The sequence below is a fragment of the Fundulus heteroclitus genome, chromosome 10 (genome assembly GCF_011125445.2).
Source record: "Fundulus heteroclitus isolate FHET01 chromosome 10, MU-UCD_Fhet_4.1, whole genome shotgun sequence".
NCBI lineage: Eukaryota > Metazoa > Chordata > Actinopteri > Cyprinodontiformes > Fundulidae > Fundulus > Fundulus heteroclitus.
The window spans coordinates 20,620,735-20,634,558 of record NC_046370.1 but is presented as its reverse complement, the minus strand read 5'-3'; the positions used below and the strand labels follow the sequence as shown (position 1 = coordinate 20,634,558).

Genomic DNA, 13,824 nt, shown 5'->3' with positions numbered 1-13,824 from the left:
TCTCAGCCTTTTATTTTCGCAACTATATTTCAACTTAAAGCAGCAGTGTCAGAATTTCTTGAAGGATTTGCCTGCATATTAACTTGTTTCCTCTTGTTTATTGTTATGTTTGACTCCTGAATCTATCTAGCCAACCCTCTGTGTTAAAGCTTATGTTTGTAAAACTGAAAGATGCATTTCTGTAATTGCAATAAAATCTCAAAACATAAATAGGTCCTAACTTCAAGAACTCATCATAAAAAAACAGTAAATATCAATTAGTAAAGATGAATTAGTTACATTTAGAAATTTTATTTTTCATTTATAAAGGTCTTGAGGCAGGCAAATAAAGACGTAATTCGAGATATAGGCCTACATTGGATACAAGAGTGAAACAGGGTTGTAACGATTCATATGGTCCACGAAGGCATCACCATAAATGAGATAGAAATGTCTACATAATCTACTTTATGACATTACATAAATTGTATATTCCTTGGCATGCTCGACATCATTATTCCCGAGTGAACAGAAATCTGCACATCTCCTTAACATAGCCCATCGGATGACCTACCCACCAGATTAATCACTTAAGTCTAGCACACCAAGTGTAACCAGGGAGGGTCAGAGCAGCGACCCGCTGAGCAGTTTCCTTTGACATGTGCAAAAAATGAACTTTTAGAACTAAACACAGAAACAGCGGTAAATGGACTGAAGTTCTAGCGCTTTCCCAGTCACAGCAACCACTTAAAGCGCTTTACACTAGAAACCCATTCACCCAGTCACACTCACATTGATACACCGATACAGATCGGTAGGCGATTTAAGGTTAAGAGCCTTGCCCAGGGCCACATCGACATGTGACAGGTGGAACCCACAACCTTCCCATTAGGAGATGACTTCTCTACTGACTGAACCACAGTTGCACAAAACAACCCCTTCATGACTGGCCTCAAAAGTAAAACCCTTCATCAAACCTTCACAGAAACAGTCCCTGGGTGGACGTGCACGGTAAAGAGACCAGTGAACGTTTTTACATGTGGAGGTACGCATCTGTGTGTTCTTTGAGTTTTAATTAATAAACACGTTTTGGACACTTAGAACTTCAAATTTACTCAGGGTTTCTCTTGAAATTAGAAATGCTGGAGCTAATCAAGTGATCTTAGTGACTGTTAAAGTGAGGTTGTTGTTGCAGAGCTGTTATTATTTTTAGACCATCAATGGTTTCATGCAAAGTCAGCCATGGGAGATATACCTCAAACTATGAATAAGGTTTATTCAGTTTAAGGTTTTTCATTGTGCACATTTTGATTTAATTAATCTTTATTGAACTGGTATTAATGTGATTACTGTTGCCTTGAATTAGAGGAAAAGTTTTTTTTTTGTTTTTTTTTCCCTGAAACTGACCATAGGATCATCATTAACTTCTCACAAGCATCCAGCAACAGCAGCAGACAGGACAGCAGTGATCCCAGTATGGAGAAGAAATCAGCCGACATCAGAGCTGTTAGTGTGGATTAACAAAGATCACAGAGCGAACTGACAGCTCCAATTAGCAGCATAACAGCAAGAACAAAGTTGGAGCGATCGCTCTTCTTCTCCGGAGCATCTGATTCATCGGGAACAAGAGCCAAGCAGCACAGGGTTACGGCTGCAGCTCCGACATGAACACAGACATCCTCAACGGTTGGGTCCGCTGCTGAGAGTGGTTTAGTTTTAAATTGCAGAAAATATTCATCTTTGCAGTCAGGATGTGAAATTCATTAAAAACAGTCCAAGATATGAAGGTTTCTGTTCTCCATATCAATTAATTAAAAAAATAAGGATGTTATGCAACTGCAAAAAAAAAAAAAAAAAAGACGTCTGAACTCCATATGTATAATTTTAATCCCAAAAATGATTCATACCTGACAGGTTTAGGTTTACGGTCATCTTAATTTTGCCAACATGGTTCTTCTGACCGAAGGCAATAATGTTTTGGAGCGGCCCAGCTCAGTGACACCTTGAATCTGGTGAAGAATCTCCAGACAAAGCCATTGATGAAGGGTATGGCATGGAGGCCACAATAAACCAGCATAAGAACGGTCAGCATTTATCTTTGATTATTTTAATGATAAAAAAATAATTCACTGATTGTTACCAACAGTACAAACATGAATCCAAAGTGTTCATAGCATGTACATAAAAACATGTTTTTTTTTTTTAAAACTGATACTCCTTTGAAATTCTTGAATTATTCTTGAGAGGCTCACCTCAGTTGCTGTGAGACGTGAACTGCTACATAATCTAACCCATGAGCCAGAGACCGCCTCAAGGATCACTTGAATTGTGTCAACCCAAATAAAAGAAACTAAATAAACTATATTACTGCAGCGCAGTTTTATAGACATTCCAAATTCGAGACATATCTGATCTGAAGACGAGCATCTTTGACTTTGTGGTCCTCTAAATTCTTCAGTGGAAAAAAAAAGAAAGAAATAAACACATTCACAAAGGGACCCATCAAAGTCACTGATGTTTGTAACCCTTTGTTATTCCCAGAAGTGGCTGGTATTTAGGACACTAAGTGGGTTTTATCCAGCTATTTTGGGGTTTGTAATCAAAAACAAGAAACGTGCAACATAATTGACATTCTTTGAATAATTAAAACGTTGTCCGTCGTCCAGAAGTGTGTTTATAGATAAAGGCCTTTGCACCAAGAAGACAACCTGCTTTGCTGTTCATTGCCAAAGAAAATTGCATCTTCTCTGTAGCTTGAAATATTTAGCCTAAAAGTTTTTACCAGTTTACATGTAGAAAACAAGTTTACAAAAAGGGCTCACTCACACCAAAAGCAGCACTTTTTATTAGTTCAGATTCATAAGAGAAATATCAGCAGGCATACGTTTAAGTACAATTTAAAAAAAAATAATAAGAACAATGTGCGCATCAAACTAAAGAATTCAAACTTTTCAATTGATCCAAGCAAGAATCCTGGGGAACAGAATCTAATCAGCATTTCTTCATCTAATTTAGGTGAAATGTCCGGTTCACACCTGCCTCTCTCCTCTGATCCTGATCAGCCCTGGCTGAGGGACAATCTGCCGCTGGGAGACAGATGTGGCCGATTTGTCTGCAAAGATCCAACATCTGGAGCTGTCACTCAAGCAAAAACAGAAAGGCAGCCTACATGCACATAACAATCCCGGTTGTTTCACATTCAGCAGTCGTGCTAATTCAGGTTTTTTTTTTTTTTTCATTTAACTTAATTATTTTTTTTTCCCTCATGTGTACCTCTGCAAAACCGGAGCAGAACAAGCTCACAGACTGAAAGGTGGCTGAACTTGAAAGCATACGCCAACATACTCTGCTTAATCCAGTCATTTATGTACATGCAGAGTTCAGGTTCTGTTCCATAAACAGTTAAAATTACCTACGCAACAAGTCTGTAACTAGATATTTTAGATCAGATGCATTATTTCAAGAATAAAAAAAATCAAGAAAAACACAGCAACACACAAAAGGGAATGAGCATAATTTTTGAACACCCACATCACAGTACCGTTAAATTTTAAAACAAAAATGTCAGAAAGGAGAGAATGAAACAAATTACACAAATTCTTCTACATATTAATGGTAAATAAAACAAGAAATTAAAGCCTCAGATTTTTTTTCCCCACCAATGCAGAAGCAAACATAATAAACAAAAGCTAATGAAGAATTAAAAAACAGAAATAAAATGAGGAATAAAAAGTGGGGCGGTGGGTAAAAAAGGAAGCATCACGTTTCCTTGCAGATTTCTCAGGTCAAGTCATTTCTCTTCTAATTATACAGTTATTGAGCTAAGCCGGACAGGATCATAATGAGACAATTAGGCTAATTTGTTTGAATTGAAAAGCCAATTAAAGAATTAGTGAGCAGTGTTAAAAAGTTCATCACATTATATCCGAATTACAAAGCAGCAAGTCAGGAAGCCAAGGCTGCTTGACTTAAAAAAAAAAAAAAAAAAAAAACATGAACCATCTGTGGGGAAAAAAAACAAAAAAACACAGCGTACAGCCAGGCGTCTTTATTGAATATTCGGCTGATATGTGTTAAAAGGATTAGAGCTGCACAGTCTCAGACTCTCTTTGTTGGGAACTCAAGGCATGTAATCCAGGCGGATCGCGCTGACAGATGGTTTTGCTGAGATTTTCAACAGAAGGTTTGTTTACTGCATTCAAACTCTTCCATATGCGAGTGTGTGGATCAGGAGCTATTCCTATCTGAACAAACAGCTACTATAATGACAAAGAATCAGTATTGCGAAAGAAATCCCGTACTGATCATCAGCTATACTGGCTGTGCTAATGAGACGAGCTGTTTACGCGGGAAATAAATGGCCGTGCCTCAGATCGCATGAACTCAAATATTTTGGCATATGTGACGAACTGTGCGCTGTAAAAACGAGGGTTTGTCACTTCTCTGATAGGGCTGTCGCTTCCCGGCGTCAGGTTATGCGATTCATCCGGGGAGCACCGATCAATCAGCTCTAGGCCCGCCGGCGCGGCAATATAAAAAAATGATCAAGTCAATAAACATATTCAGGCAGAGCGGCCGAACTGCGGCGGCAACAGCACATCTTCAGATGTTTTAAACATGTCATTTAAAAATAAAATCGGAATATCAAAACAGAAAACATTCCATGTCTGAAGTTTATTCATGACTGGCCTCATCGGTATGGGCCATAAACGAGACAAGCTTTGAGTGCTGAATACATCGGAGATGACTGGCAGACAGCTTTAGTGCTGATCCAACACACCTTCACTGGTTAGACGCTCAGGGGAAACCAAGACCCCTCAGATTGTTTCTGGAGATATTAGTGGCAATTTTCTAGACTGAAATTAGAAAAGATCTTACTTTTTAAGACTTAATTCACATCAAATGACACTTCCTGGTTAACGTTTCCCAGTCAGTTTAATACAAATTTGAAGATTTTGACTTTAGAAGAAGAGGCTTGTCTGAGTTCAAGACTGTGGACCAAGTGATGCAACACCTCTGATAACTTGCTGGTGTGAATTAACTTAACTCTGTGGAATATGGTTGAAGTCTGTTTTAAATATTTAACATTTCACTTTCATCCACTTCTTTTTCTTTTTTTTTAACCTTATTAAGTCTTCTAATGAGCATTCAGTGCTCTCTCGTAAGTTTAGACATGTGATGTCTAAGGCGCTAAACTATTGCTGTGGTGTTAAGGTTATAGATTCGTTCTGTATCCTAAGAAGCCAGGGTTTAGTTTTTTTTTATGTTTTGTCTTATTAGGGATTTTTTTGTTTGTTTTATACCAATTTAGAGAAAAAAAAACATCAAAAGGAATTTGAAAAAAAGTTGTGTAAGGCTGCATTTTCTATCAAGCTATGCAGGTTTTTCATTCAGGCTGCCACTTCAACAGATCAGAGTTCAAATTTGAGAGGCTTAGCTGATTACAGGAAAGTTGCTCTTTTTCCCCCCTCTTAGCTTTAAACAAGGCAGGCTAAATTTGTATTTCAGGAAACTGTTAATAATTTATTTCTTTAAATGCCTGCATTATTTTGGCTGTTAAAAGTAAGAATTAATTCAACTGATAAAGCGGGATTGATTGTTGGAATATTTGTACGGTGTGGATTAGATTTAGTTAGACACTTAAGACACACACGAGGATTCACATGTCCTGAAACAGATCAAATCTACATGACGGCACAGTCATTCTTCAGATATCATGTGTGGAGAACCCCCTTTTTAGAGGTGTGCCAAAGTTTAGAAAAAAGACAAGGAGGCCATGATTCGGGGTAAGAGCATCAGCGCTGAAACTTGTAATCATTTATCTGCCGTATTTAGGATAAGTGGTTAAGCTAAAAGTTGAGGCATACTTGGAGGGTGTTTTATTTTGGTGAACCACTTAGAGGAAATAATCGAACAGGAGGGGGGGACAATGGGTGTGCACATGGTCTAAGTGTTTATGAAAAAAAGTTGGTCATTCTAACTGCGCTAACCATGCTAAACACTTACACAAAACAATTAAAAAAGCACTTAATTGATGTTGTGTTTATATAAAAAGAAATGGGTTTTAAAGGGTGAATCTTATATCTTACTGTATATGCAAAGATGTGTCACCTCTGTCCTAATATGAAGGTTTTTTTTTTAATTATGTTATTAATTACATACCAGATGACCAAATTACAGCTTTTCCCTAGAAAATGTTCTTACCTTTCCTGAATAAAATATGAAGTTCCAGTTTATTTTGTCCCCCCCTTTTCACATCAAAATTAGTTACTATTCATGTCAAAATGTTTGAAACATTTTTAGAAAATTATTTTTTTGGCTCCAGGTGCAATACAAAAACATTGTTGGGAACACTAAATGATTGTCTGAACTCAATTTACCTTTTCTCCATACTCCATACACATAAGTCCCTGGTTACCTGCTCCTTGGTTTTCAAGTGGTGGTTCGGCAACAGAAAAATTGAAAAACTGAAAAAGGCTTGGTATTGCCTCCTTATTTTAAAATGTAAAAAAAAAAAATAAAAAAAAATAACTAACTGACAATTCTTGTTAATAAATGTAAAAAGTTGCAACTCATTTTTGACCAATCTCTTTAAATTTAAATGTAGACATAAATCTAAAGAAGGCACTTGACACCCTGCCCCGCCCCCCTTTTACAGGTCACAAAACATTCCACTCCACCCCATTCAGCCATTTTTGTATTATGCTGGGGGGGGCTGTGTAATGAATTGTATTGATTAACACACCAAACAACCAAACAGGTATTACCTACCAACTTGTAGCTTCAGCATTCTTCAGCCTGGACTACAAAATCTCAGTGGCAGTGAAAAATAAAGATAGCGGATTTGTGCAATTGGTTAGGAGGAAGTCAATGGCCTTGTTTAACAGCTCCACACCATATACTCTGACATTATTGTTTTAAAAAAAAAAACAGAGAATAGTGAAAACTGTACAGCTTGAAAAATATGACCCAAACAGAATGTAAAAATGTCTGTGCAGCTCCTATACGTAATACATTCAACTTTTCTGCACTCCTCGAGACTCAAAGTACCCAATAAAATGTATATATGGACTAAAATAGGCCAGAAAAGTGGATTTTGCCTGATATGTCCCCTTTAGAAATGCTCATTTCCATCTAAATGGATACAAACTGACACAACTTGGTTAGCACAGCTGTGCTGCAGACACACAGTCACGCAGTCCCTGCCCAACCTTGCAGAGGCTTACCTGAACCATCATGGGAAACAAAAGCGTGAGTGCTAGAGTAGAGTTTCTGGGGCCATCTTTAGCCACCATCTTTGTTTGGGAGGAATTTGTGCCAATGAGACAGAGGAACAGGACACGCCTGAGGATGTTGATAACCCATTTGATTACCTTTGTAAGTGCTACAACCCTGATGAAGTAACTTCAACCCTATTACTTTGATGTTTAAGAATTTTATAGGGTCAGTGTGACGTGGTCAATATGCCGGACGGTATAGGTTAACGGTGTCTAGTCGGAGTTCCCACACTGAGATCCGTTTCCCCGGTGCGGAGTCCCCATTCTGCAATAAACTTTTGTACTGCGGGTATGATTAATGAAGCAAAATGTCCAGAAAAAGGTTGCTTCACGCATGCTCAGTATGAGGGATTGCTGCAAAGCCATGGACAATGCAGACGACTCTCCCTGTGGCTCTACGCTCCTCCAGGAGGAGTGAATGCTGCTTATCAAGACTAAATGCAAACTGATGGGTTTCCTTAGAGAGGAAATTTTTTGACCAATCTGTACAATTTAATTGAATTTGACTTTGGAAAGTGCCTTGAGATGATTTGTGTTGTGATTTGGTGCTATATAAATAAAACTGAATTGAAATTGACCAACACTCCCCTGTCCACTTTCATTGCTACAGTGTTGTAAAAAAAAAAAAAAGTATCAATAAAGCTAACGTTTGACAACTGCCAGACTGATATGGCACTAGTTAGAACTGTGGCAACCACCCTGCTGACTGTAGTTCATTGCCAAAGGGGGAAAATGACGCAAAATGACCAGAAACTGAAGAGGGCTGTTGTTGATATTTATTTTTTAAGCTTTTGTGTGCTGTCACTGGGTACATTTACATTTCTGCTGTTTAAAATGTTCATTAATGTGCCCAGGACCAGAACTCAAACATGGACAGCTGCATTTGGTTTCTGTGCTTCTCAGCTCTAAAATCAACTCACTAAAAACCCAAAGTATGCATGAAGTGTTAGGTCCTCCAAAACAATAAAAACGACATTGTTTACCGCAGCTTTACCAAATGTCAAAGATTTCTTCTTCATCTTCCCATCATCGATTTTTTTTTACTTAAAATTTGCCTCTTATCCAATTTGTGTTGTCTGTAAAAAAAAAATTTGTTTTATTTTATAAGTATTGTTTTGTGGTATTTTTTGTACTTAATAGGAATTGTTTGTTTGTTTTTCTTTTAGATATCCTACGTATGAATAGTGCGATACTAATACACTTGCCAAACCTAAAATCATAAAATCAGAGGTTACCAAAAATCAGAACTTTAAAGTCTAATATTCAGCTTGCTCTAAAATAAATAAAACGTATTTCAAACAATATGAATCTGAGTCCTTGGAGAGAATACCTCAATAACTAACTTTACAATTAGAATAGGGAAGGTGGTAGTAAATTTATCTGAAATATTACATATTTCTAAAATACCAAGCAGAGTTTCATGGGAGCAAACAGACCTTTGCTAAGCAACAAAAACTGTTGCTGCATGAAGAAAACCCTCTGAGTTCAGTGGGGTTACACGTGAACACATAAAAAGCCAAGAAAATACACATGGCAAAGTGTGAATCCTTCTCTTATTACTCATAATCCACTACAGCCTGGGCTGTGGGAGTCTCAGAGGGCCGCGGATCACTGGAGCTTCGAGAAAGGTCAAACCAACCAAGAAAGCAGCTGGGTCATTATCATCAGCACGCAGAAAGAGAAGAAAAAAAAACATCTCCCCACCGTCCCATGGCTACATGAATTGATAACACAATGACTTTAGTGTTTTACTTTCCATCTTTTTCTCTCCATCCTCGTCTGAATCTTTATTTTTCTCATTACTCCCTCCTGTTTTGTTTTTTTTTTTCTCCTCAGTCAGCCTCCTCTGCGTCCCATCCCTCTGACATTTACTGCTGGAATAACTCCTGCCGTCCTCCGTTTCATCTTTCATGCTCCCTCTGTTCAGGTGTTTAACCTGCATGAAGCAGCGCATCAAGTTCATTACTCTGTTTAATGGTGGTGGCTGTTTAGCCATCAAATTTAACTGCTAAACAGGGAGGAAGTGGATTAGGGGGCTTTGCGGCAGGAGTTATGTGGTATCTGTCAATATATCCTGTTGGTTTTAAAAATAAATTATATATATATATATATATACATATATATATATACATACATATATATATAGTGCTATAAATGTATATATATATATATATATATATATATATACATACATATATATATAGTGCTATAAATGTATATATATATATATATATATATATATATATATATATATATATATATATATATATATATATATATATAGCACTATATATAAATAAGCAGTAGTATTTGTTCATATATATTTCCACTTAAGGAGGTAAAAACTTCTCCTAGTATTGGTAAAAGTTCCTGTATCTGTGAGCGTTGTACGTTACATTTCAAAGTTGATCAAGTCAGTTTGAACCCCTGTCATAACAGACAGGGAACGTTAAACTTGGTGTTCTGACAAAATAATTTTTTCTAAATGTGTAACTTCTTTTTTAAATCCTTACAAATACCTCCGAGTCGACAGCCACCCACAGGGATGCTAATCAAATTCCCTCCAACAAAGACTTTAATGACGACAATAGGGCAACGGATAAATTAACCCCATGGACCTGTAAAAACAGTTCGCAACCACACAGGGCTGCACATCACTGCTATAACAATGCAGAGGAACAAAAGCCCATCCATTAATGTTAATGCTCGTCAATTCTGTGCGCGTTAATCAATGCACAACCCCGTCCACGAGTGGCAAATCCTGTTGTTTTCCGTTCATTTCATCCAAACCAAATTTTCATATGAATGAAAGAAGCATTTCCTCCTCCACTTATCAGACAAACATAAATAAGTCTGTGGTATTCAAAAAGGACGACTATTCAACATGGAAACATAAAAAAAAAAAATCTTTTTCACAGTAAACTTTGCCTTACAGAGTTATAAATATTTTATACCTCCCGTCAAACCTTGAATCAACCCCAGTTAAATATTCATGCTGTGAGTGCACTGTTTTATTTTTTTCCAGAAGTATTTTAAAAACTTCTCAAACACGCCAATGTTTCACAGCTCGGTATATTCTCACTTCCAGCCGTAATTACAAATGATGCTAACAGGAATGGTCTTCTATACAATGCCAGTGAAGATCTACGGCCAAGCGGAAATGTGCCGGGACGCTCGGGAACCACCGAGGCCCAGGCCTGCCATGAACTGAGACGCTGGCGTCGCCGTCTGCGTTGAATCCAGGTTTACGTCAACATGGCTCCAAAATCGACACCTTAAGGCCGGACTGAAGTCTCCAGGCGCGGACGGGGACACGCCAGCTGCCTTCTGGAGAAAGGCTTGATGGGCTGACGGTTGAGCTGTTTGGATGCAATGACAAGGAGCATCTTTGAAGGAGTCAAGTGGAGGCTCTCAAACCTAAGAACGCTGCGTAGCAGTGGCAGCATCATGCTGAGGGGTTGTTTAGCTGGAAATGGTATTTAAGCAAAGCACAAAGTGGATGAAATTCCTACCTCCAAGTTCTTTAACTTCACATCAAATCAAAATCTAGAGTGTACTCTTGGACACAACTGGTTGCTCCAACAGGAGAATGATCCCAAACACGCACGCAGACTGGTTTAGGAATGGATGAAACCAGCTAATCTCCAGCTTCTGAAATGTCTCTTCCAAAGAGCCACCGTTAAATAAGTCAAGTGAGTGAACTAAAGCCACTCGTCTAATCCCTTTAAATAAACCCTTAGGAAAAGAGCGATAAACTATGGAGCCAGAATCCTCTCAGGAGCTCACTGACGGCCACTGAAGTGTGTTTACCAGTTGCTATTTAACTAAATGTTTACTTAGGATGGTCATGATACTAAAATTTCAAAAGCAACAATATCAAAAAAAAATAATAAATAAATAAACACTCAATATTATTTTAGATACCATAAGAAATGTGTCAAAAGATGCTTTTACTAACAGGACTTCTTCTCCCAACAATTTTACAATTATTCTTGTTTTTTTTTTTTATTGTAAAATGTGGGCACATTTAAAGATTGCTGAGTAAATGCGATATTAAAGCAATTAATCATCTTAATCTCTACCACACGGCCTCCCCCCCCCCCTTCTCCCAGCTGACCATTCAGAGAATACCCTGATCTTTAAGGACGCGTTTCAGACGAGCCAATGATACCTCTTTCAGCTCCTGTCCAGAATCTGCATCCAATCCTTTTTATGTCTTTGACTTTAAGGTTTCCGCTACTTTAGTTGAAACATCACGTGGGAACACAGACAGGTTTCCTGTTTTTTTTTATGTCTGAAAAGGTAGGATGCATAACTGTGGCAGCGCCTGAGGCATCTGCCTTTACGCTTTAGCGAGAACATTTAGAGAACCTGGCTGTAACGTGCCAAGTCAGTACATGAACACCTCTAAGTCTTCTTTCTGGAAAGCTCGTGTTTGCCACCGAGGATCAGAGCTGGAGGGGTTTCAAGGCTTAAAACGTCTGATAACTAAATGCAAGCTGATGCTTTTGTCAGTTACTGTAAAAAATAAACATTTATTCACCGGCACATCCATTTGTTTTCAAGATAATGTGCTTTTTTTTAAATCTTTCTTAAAAGAAACAACCGTAGCAAATAAAGTTTAGCTAAATTGCGATAACAACGGCATCACCTTCCTCTCTCGGCACGCGTGAAAAACACTTCAGTTTTCTTCCACAAGGTTGTAATCACTTCAACACGCGCATCGTAATCAGCATATTCAACGGCGTCAGCAACCCGGAGCAGCACTGCTATCTGTTTATCACCAACATATTTTGCTTTTCTGGGGTATGAGCAGAAATCTGCTCCAAGTGGAAACACCTAGGAGTGCCTGTGGTGGTGATAAGGCTCAGCGCTTGCCTGAAAACTTCCCCAGACTCAGGCTGAAACCTGAGTCCGGCGGACAAAAGTAAGGATAGTGAAGAAGAATGTGTAGAAGAGACATCAGAGATCAGCAGCATCCTCTCAGAGCAAACTGCAGCCCCATTTCGCTTAGAGGGTTCATATGTGGGTCGTTCACCACGAGCACGCTTCACCAAGCCACACCAGCAGCAAAATCAACAGGCGAACGACCAAAGGCGAAGACATCCAAAACGCAACGAGAATCCAGCCAGAATCAGCCATGCTCCTCAAACAGCGCCGCGGTCCTTACCTTCCTGCACCGCCTGGAAAGGGTTGTTGGGCTCGATGAGCTTTATGGAGTGTGTGATCTTCTCGCTGTGCAGGATGTCATCGCTCAGACTAAGGTCGGACACGGCGAGCTGAAACACCTCATCGTCCCGCATCGCGTTCTCCTCAAATATGGCACCTGGTCAGGAGAAGGAAGAGGAGGAAAATGATTGAGGGCGGGAAAAAAACATGAAGGTTTTAAATTACTCCCCCCCTCCCCCTCCCTCCAAATAAAGCAGAAATATAACAGTAGAAACCATGAAGGATCCAGGAACAAGTTAGGAAAACTAAACGGGTCGTAAATTACAGGATGTCACACAATCTGGCTCCAAATGAATATATCCTACGAAGGATAGAGTCTTTTTGCTGTATTAAAACGGGGCCATCAGCCGTTCCTGTGGACGATAAAAAATAAACAAAAGACAAAACATGAAGTATATCCATTACATGGTAATAACCGAGATGATGTGCAGCTAGATGACCTGCGATCTTTCATCGTAGCATTAGTTTTTATTAGCAACATAACAGCATGATGCTCTATCTGCCAAGATTGTTTGTTTAGTTTGATGTTAAACCAAATACCTCAGCATCAGAAAATATTTAGGAAGCCAAGAAGGAAACACACACACATCTTAAAAATGCATTAATACTTTACACTGACTTCCTTTTAGGGCACCCAAAATCTGCCATAGATACTACTTCTAAACCTCCCCTCTTTTCAATATAATATCCCCGTTTTGCTGTACAAATTTGTTCTTCTGAAGAGTTTCAACCTACCGACAAAGACTGCAGCGGTGCATTTTGATATTGCTCTCAGCATTAAAACTTTCAGGAATAAAGTTTTGGTTTTCATGACAATCATACATCACTAACGGCAACGATTATGAGCAACATATTAGTAATAAGTTGTAGTAAAGCAGAAAGATGTAGTTCTAGAGAGAAAGCATGACCATTTGGAGACTAAAGGCAATTAAAATGTTTCAGTTTTTAAGTTTAGATTTAGCATTTTCAATTCAAACACATTATAGCATGACAACATACTAGAACTAATAAACTGCATCATGAAGGTAATGTTATGGGAAATTTGATGCACCAATTGATTATTTTCTGTGCCTGGGAATCTTCTGAAGATTTAAATGTGAGTACATTCAAATGGAAATGTTTGGGCAGCGCTTGTATTCTGTGCTGAAAGGTTCTTTTCCCCTGAACATCAAACAGTTGTTGGCTGTCCATCCATCCATTTTCTGACTCGCTTTATCCCTCATGGGGTCGCAAGGGGTTCTCATTGCTACTGGGCTGATGCGCTGATCATATTATTTATAAAAACACAATAAATACTTATAGTATCCAGAACTCTTTTCAAAGTGAATACAATAATTTA

At 38.5% G+C, this 13,824-nt stretch overlaps 1 protein-coding gene across 1 annotated transcript in view; it reads right to left on the bottom strand.

The window, feature by feature from the left end:
- Positions 1-3,008: 3,008 nt before the first annotated feature.
- grid1b (glutamate receptor, ionotropic, delta 1b) overlaps positions 3,009-13,824 on the bottom strand; it is a 43,806-nt gene continuing 32,990 nt past the window's right edge. Inside the window, exons 2-3 of the mRNA XM_036142588.1 lie at positions 12,427-12,582; positions 3,009-3,091 (exon numbers count right to left, since the gene is read on the bottom strand). Of these exons, the coding sequence (XP_035998481.1) occupies positions 3,009-3,091; positions 12,427-12,582 (239 nt within the window). The remainder of the gene's footprint in view (positions 3,092-12,426; positions 12,583-13,824) is intronic.